Source organism: Nematolebias whitei, chromosome 15 (assembly GCF_014905685.2).
Source record: "Nematolebias whitei isolate Nwh7 chromosome 15, NemWhi1, whole genome shotgun sequence".
In the NCBI taxonomy this organism is placed as follows: Eukaryota; Metazoa; Chordata; class Actinopteri; order Cyprinodontiformes; family Rivulidae; genus Nematolebias; species Nematolebias whitei.
Window position 1 is genome coordinate 26,846,800 of NC_056512.1, and position 7,665 is coordinate 26,854,464.

Consider the following 7,665-nt stretch of genomic DNA (forward strand, 5'->3'; position numbering starts at 1 on the left):
CACACACACACACACACACACACACACACACACACACACACACACACGCACACCCTTCAAGACATTTCTCACATGCTTTCCCATGGAGATTTCACATTAGAGTGCTCAGCTGGTCTGCGTTTGTGTTCCTTTAAAAGCTTTAAATGTCTCCGTGCTGCTCCACTAATTAACCCGGAGTAAAAGTAAAAACGTTAAAACGACGGGGAATTTGTAGAAACCGGATCACACGTTTTTGTAGGAAAACGACTTTTGGTTCGGTTTGGAAGAACTTCCAGTTGTTCTGCAACATTTCAAAGATCTAAAATGTTTTCTTCTTCTTCTATGCGTCAGGTGAACGACGTCCCAGTGGAAGGGAAGACACATTCACAGGTGGTCGCTGCCATTAAAGCCGGCGGGGAGGAGGCTCGGCTGCTGGTGGTGGACACTGAAACAGACACCTTCTTCAAGAGGTGCAGAGTGACCCCCACCTCCGAGCACCTAATCGGTGAGACCACCAGTGCCCTTTCAGGCCGGATGCCAGTTTTGCTCTCATGTTTCTAGGAAGCTTTTGAAGAATGTAAACGCCGGTCACAGCTTCTTGGCTCTGCTTCTTTTTTTAATCTCATCTCCCTCTTTTCCTCTTGTCCTCTCTCCCGCGTTTGTTTTTCTGCTGAGGATCACAGACACTAAGCCACTTCCTGCCCACCATATAACACCGATGCCCTGCAGGGAAAGTTAATCTTTCAGACGTAAATACGACAGATCAGACGGCTCAGAGTCAGGCTGCACTCACTGACCAGGTTGTTTGTAAAGTTTAAAGGCCTGGCGCTGTTTGTGCCGTCACACCGGAAACTATTTAAAAACAACAGGAACTCAAAAGTTTGGCTGAACGTCTTGAAACAGGATCATCTAAATTTGCATCACAGTTATGTGAGGTGAGACTAACCTTCAGTTTATTATTTTCACTAACTTCTTTCCAAGTCAGTGATGAACCTTCAACCACTGAACTGATCCTGATATACCTGAGTCCACCACTAGAGGGAGCTGTGGTAAAGTTCATCGTGTCCTTCCTGTCCCTGGAAAGCGTGGCGGCTGCTCTTCAGGCAGCTGGAGTTCAGCACCACCACTTAACCCTCAAGAGACCACTTACAAAATCAAGCCAGCTGTTGCCACGACAACGGATTAGCTTGAAAGATAGGGAGACGTAAATTTATCACACGGAAAAAGCTGTAATAAACATACCCCAGAATCTAAAGATGCTCAGGTTGGTGGAGTTACAAAAAAAGGTTTACATTTAGGAGAACGCCAGCATGAAACATCCAAGAAATGTGAATTAATAAAAGACAATTTTATGGTTTTAACTGTTTAAAATAAGCTACTTTAGTCCAGGGGTTCCCAGAGTCTGGGTCTTTCTAAATCGATGTGAAATAATTTGTGGTATGAAGTAAAGCAAGAAGCATCTTTATATTTTGTTTTGTTTCGTCAGACCCCAAGAGCCTCAAAACTACTGAAGGTTTAATAAAATGAAATATTACAAGAGGCTCCGTTTGGTTTGCTCAGTATATTTTTGATCAACCTTAAAGCAACTGTTCAGAAGTTCTGCGGAAGGTTTTCACCAATAAATATCTTACCTGTTGCAGATAGCTCTTTGATACCTCAGTTTGGGAAAATTGGGTTTAAGTTTGACCGAATTGACAAGCTGTCATCTTTAGTTTGCATAAATCACCATAAAATAAAATGAAATGAGATTGGAGTTGTTTTCAGACGTCAGTGATCCTCTTTAGTCCTGGTTCTGGTCGGACTAGCCATTAGTTTGTCAACCTGGTCAGAAATAAACTATATTTCTCCCAACTGGGGTTGTTCAAAAAGCTATCCACAACAGGTAAGATATTCATTGTTCAAAACCTTTCCACAGAACTTCAAAAGATCTGATTATCCTTTATAAACAAAAAATAATGTAATGAAATGTACTCTATTAAAAGCATGAAGGAGCATGAACTTTAAAGTACAATAAGTACTTTCGAACGTAGTTTGGATCAGTCGTTCTTCAAGACTTTTAATGGTCTTCAAATAGTTTTGTATTATGAACTATTCATTAGGATCACATTAGCTTATAAGCTGTGGTATTAGCGATGGTTTAAATCTTTTGCACAGAGCTGTGCTTTCACCTTCAGGTTCAGGGTTAGAAATATTAAAACAAGATTAAAGACTCCCTCCAGGTGTTTCCCAGGTAATTGCCTGCTGCCCACTCAGAGGCCACCGTCCTCCGTTCGCTTCTCACACGCCGACACACACGGCTGCAGCTCTCCGAGCCGCCCGGCGGGTCAGCGCTTTGTGTGGTTTCCACGGCGCCCACTCAGATGTGGCCTCTCGGCTCTGAGCAGGAGATGTTAGGACTCGGAGAGGCTCCTTTCAGAATCAGACACAAACAGCGAGGGCGAGAGGACTTAAATCTCAGGTCACTTCTGAGCGACCTGCTCCTGTCTTTAAAGATCAGGGAACATGGAAGGTGAGGTTAAAGAGCGGGCGATGTCCTTAAATCTGGTCTGAAGAAGTCCAGTTGGTCAAAATGTCCCACTTGAGAATGACTAAAAGATGAGCTGCTAAGAGACAAACGGGGCGGCGCTGAAACTAAAAGCAAAGCGTAACAGAGATGATTGTGTTATTTTAGAGTCCATGAGTGACCGCACTGTGATTTTCTCGTCCACAGGTCCACTGCCAGAGCCCGTCACCAACGGAGAAGTGGAGGAGAAGGTAAGCTTCAGCTTCATCTCTGAATGTACAGAGGTAGAGTTAGCTTTGAGAGTCTGCCTCTGAACAGAAGCCAAGATTTGAGCTTTGAAGATGGTGAGTCTCCCACAGAGGCCACTTCCCTCCTCACAGATCTGACCTCTCCTTCCTGCCAGCAGCGAGGAGGACAATAATAGTTGAGCACACCTACAGCCTGAAAGGCCAAGGTCTCTCTGTGTTCAAAAGCTGCTTCTTTTTTAGACGTGGTGTGGCACACCAGAGAAGTGGTTATTAATCACAGACTTGTATTTCCTGCCATTGTTGAATCGTTGTGTGAAAAGAAGCTCCACCCATTGAGTTTTCCATTAACTTCTGGAGAACTCAAAGAGTCTTGACAGAGAGTATATATGAAATCTAAAAACAAATACAGCAGATAGTTATATAATCCTCTGTTAGGGAAATTAATATTCAAAGTACCATAATTTTAGGCCTATAAGTCACACACCAAAGCGACTTAGTTATGGATTTTTCCCCATATTTATAAACCAATTTTTGGCTGAGATATGACCGTTTTTATTCATTCGGACAATGGAAATATTGAACACTGCCATTTTCAGCCACTAGATGGCACACAAGAAATATGGCATGCCATTGCATCATGTAATAGGTAAAAGTGGCTATTAATGACACAATCGTCTTGCCATAGCCTGCCACTTTTGTTCTGCTCGCTGCTTGGAGCAACAGTCAAACCAGCTTCATTTCACTGCACCGCCCCGGCAAAATGCAGCTAATTTGACCATTAAAGTGCATTTATTAAGTAAAAGTTAAACTGAGACATACTTGTGCTATAATGTCAAGCAAACAAATAATTGTTTTAGCTGCTTATCTTGTTAAATTTCAAAGAAATACACAGCGAGTTGTCCCTCTGCATGCGCCCAGTTCAGCGAATTGGCTTTTGAAATGCAACTGATTTGACCATAAAAGTGAATTTATTAAGCAAAAGTTAGACTGAGCCACACCTTTACTATAATTTTGAGCAAACAAATAATTGTTTTTAAATGTTAATCTTGTTAAATTCTTGTTAAAGTCCTCCCGTGCACGCACCCTGAATTTGACAGGGATCCATTGGAGAGAAGCTAAAACTGGAGCGATATGATCTCTCCCATCAACTCTCATTAATACTCTGGCAGCAGTATTTTGGATCAATTGAAGACATTTTAAAGAAGTTTTTGGACACCCAGATAATAAACAATTTCGATAGTTCGGCCTAGACATGACAAATGCATGGACCAGTTTTGCTGCATCGTTTTTAGACAAGATGTTTCTAATTTTAGTGATATTACACAGGTGGAGGGAAGCAGTTCTAGTAAAGTTTTTAATGTGGGAGTTAAAAGACATGTCCTGCCTAAAAATAACACCAAGGTTTTTTACATTAGAACTGGAACCTGTTCAGGTTGCTGTTTAATACATCATATTATTATTGTTGTTTAGCATATATAGATCCTTATATTCTGTTTCTTTTTATACTTTATATATTTGCTATTTTGGGGTGTAACTGGGACCTTCTGTTCCAAACTACATGTACCACATGTGATGTGAATGACAATAAAGTCATCTTGAACCTTGGGGGCCAAATTAATGCCATCCAGAGGAAGTGAAAGGCTGCTAAATTTATTCCTAAGATGTCCAGGTCCAACAGCCACAACCTCTGTCTTGTTTAAGTTTCAAAGCAGAAATTTAAGGGTCATACAGAGTTTTAGATCTTTAAGACATGCTTGTAGTCTAAGTAACTGATTGGATTCATTGGGTTTCATGGATAAATATAACTGAGTATCATCAGCATAACAATGAAAATGTATCCCATGCTGTTTAATAATGTTACCTAATGGAAGGATAATGTAAAGTGTATTGGTCCAAGCACTGAACCCTGAGGAGCTCCATGACAAACTTTAGTGTATGAAGAGGATTCATTATTTATATTTACAAATTGGACTCTATCAGATAAATATGACTTAAACCAGTTTAAAGCCATTCCTGTAATCCCAATATCATATTCAAGTCTCTCTAGAAGAATATTGTGATCGACTGTATCAAATGCAGCACTGAGGTCTAACAGGACCAGTGTAGACACCTGTCCATTGTCTGAGGCCATGAGAATATCATTAGCAATGTTCACCAGTGCTGTTTCCGTGCTATGATGAGCTCTAAATCCTGACTGAAACTCCTCAAACCGATTATTTCTGTTAAGATGTTCACACAACTGACCTGCAACTATTATCTCAAGAATTTTTGAGTTAGAAGTTAGACTAGATATAGGTTGATAATTGGCCAGAGTTCCTGAATCAAGATCAGACTTCTTAAGTAAAGGTTTAAATACAAGAACCTTAAAGCACTGTGGTACATAACCATTCATTAGAGATAAATTAAGCAGATCTACAATGTTTATATTAATTAGGAGAAATACCTCTTTAAACAGTCTGGTTGGGATGGGCTCTAGCAGATATGTGGATGGTTTGGATGACGCTATTATTTTTGACAATTCAGAGAGCTCAAAAACAGTCCAAACATAAATAAGGTTCTAGTGACATTTCTAAAGCTGCCTCATCTGACAGGGAATCAGAGGCAATAGTAGGAAGGATGGTGTGAATTTTCTTTCTAATTAAAATAATTTTCTTTATAAAATAATTACCAATATGGTAAAAGAAACCATCGTGTCCATGCTGGCTGTTGGGCTTTTGAGCAGAGTAAACGCCTGACTGACACTTCCTGTTATTCAGGAACTGTATGTGAAAGTACTGGTCCCATATTGTTGCGTAATGCTTGTTGAAGAGCTGAGATGGGAGGGGGTTGAGAAGGAGGTCAAGGAAAAGTGCTTCTCAGGTAAAAAAAACAAAAAAAACATTTATTAGTGAAAAAAATGAATAGTTGAAAGGTTTTACAAGTTTGTGATCAACAAACCAGAAATGTTAAGGCTGGTAGGAGGTTTCTCTTAGCAGACAAATAGAAAATACACAAGTTCCTTTGAAAAACAATTGATTTTATGCGAATTTTGTGAATAGAGAACAACAGATAATCAGCTAAAATAAGGAAAATGACATTACATAGAATTTAATAATGATTTTGCATATAATTAGGTAATAAAGTATTTGATCCTCAAGCAAATTGTGACTTGGTTTGTTTTCATTGGTTTCTTGTAGTTGGTCAGCAGGTCTGAATACAACTCAGGAGGGATTGTGGCACACTCCTATTTACAGAAACTTTAAATCCTTTAGGTCTCTTGACTTCTGCATGGCACTTCAAAATCTTCAGGTCCCTCCACAAGTTTTTTTTATACCAGTTCTTCCTGAATTTCAGGTCTGGACTCTGGACCCCCTTTTACAATACTCTCTAGAAATATAGGCAAATTTAAAATGAACCGCTATTAGCATTTTGTTGCCATATTTGACACAAAAATGAGAAGATAAGTCACGAATGGTTAAAATTATATATAGTTGTTGGTGTTGTTGGTTTTGTCACTACGTTTTTTAAATATTTCTCGTTAAAAATATTTAAAAACTTCAGTCAGGGTTGTCAGTCTCTGCCGTGGTTAATATTTGGCTCAGAAAATAAATAAATAAACATTTAGGAACATTTGTTTTATAAAAATGACGTCTGGAGACTGGTTTTAAGCCACTCATTTATCTCAGTGGTAGTTTTTGGGTCATTTTCATGCTCAAAGTCTCATCCAGGTCTACGATTTTATAGACCTGTTCACTGACCCCCTGATGCCTCCAAGTCGCCCGGTACTCTTAGGAGAAAAACAGCCCCATACCATAATGTTTCCACCTCTGTGCTTCACTGTATATATTTATATAATAGTTTTCTGCAGGTCAAACTCAGAATTTCTCTTCCTCTGAACACGGCGGGTCCAGATGACGCCAAGGAGCTTCAGACTTCAGAAGTTCAGACCTTCCCATAGTTATTGCCACAAATTTGTAATTGCAGTAAATAATTTGTTTAATGGACATTAATGGATCATTGTGTCTAAAACATGTGAAATCCAAAACTGCCCACATGTGGTGAAGTAAGAGACTGCAGGAAGGCCTGAGATCCGTCTGTGGTCCTTAACTTTACTTTTATCATTTGTCTGTCGTTGAGATGCTGATGAATGCTTGCGTCCGCAGGTGAACGGCAGCAGAGACGCCGTTAAGGGAGAGAGGAACTCCAAGGTGTCGATCAGTCCGTCGCCCTCCAACGCTTCCTCCAACGCCTCGCTCACGACCCCGACCACCAGCACCCCTCTAGAGGTGCGGCAAGCTTTAAAAGGCTCGACACGTTCTCGTCCAAACGGGCTGATTTTCTCACCCTCGCCTGTTTGTTTTTCAGGGTCCGATGACCGACGCCATCCCCGCTCTGAACCTCACCCTGCAGCAGGTCAAAGAGCTCACCCACCAGAAGCGCTCCAACAAGAGAGCCCCTCCAATGGACTGGACCAAGAAAAACGAGCTCTTCAGCAACCTATAGGACACCCCAACCCCCACTACACACAATCTTATTTCCTTCCTACAGACATCAGAGAGAGAGAGATTTTATTATAAGGAGGATTTTAAAAGAAAAAGAGGAAGTTATTGCTGTAAAATATATAGTCTTATTGTTATTAGCCCTCATATAACTCGCATTTTATATTGTTTATTGTGTTACTAACCAGATAGATCTGTATGTGTGTGTGCGTGTGTAAGGATTTGGCTGCAGTAAGAAGTGTAATTCCAGCTTTTTTGGTCTGCCTTCACCCATTTTAGGTTTTTAAATCAAGTGTTGGAGAAAGTAGTTGATCCGGTATCATTTTTATATCATAAAAGGTTCTATGAGCTTTTACTTTTACATTTCCTTTAAAAAGTTGACGCTATAGACTCCTGTATGTCTTGTTTTAATGATTTCAACAAAATGTAAACAAGGTGTCTTTGTCTTGGTCATTTC

The 7,665-nt window shown here is 40.2% G+C and overlaps 1 protein-coding gene across 1 annotated transcript in view; it reads left to right on the forward strand.

Annotated features, from left to right (window-relative positions):
- The window catches only part of slc9a3r1b (SLC9A3 regulator 1b), a 42,696-nt gene extending 35,299 nt beyond the window's left edge, over positions 1–7,397 (forward strand). Inside the window, exons 3-6 of the mRNA XM_037689550.1 lie at positions 331–484; positions 2,690–2,733; positions 6,873–6,995; positions 7,075–7,397. Coding sequence (XP_037545478.1) covers positions 331–484; positions 2,690–2,733; positions 6,873–6,995; positions 7,075–7,212 — 459 coding nt within the window. The 3' untranslated portion in view covers positions 7,213–7,397. The remainder of the gene's footprint in view (positions 1–330; positions 485–2,689; positions 2,734–6,872; positions 6,996–7,074) is intronic.
- The last annotated feature ends 268 nt before the right edge of the window (positions 7,398–7,665 follow it).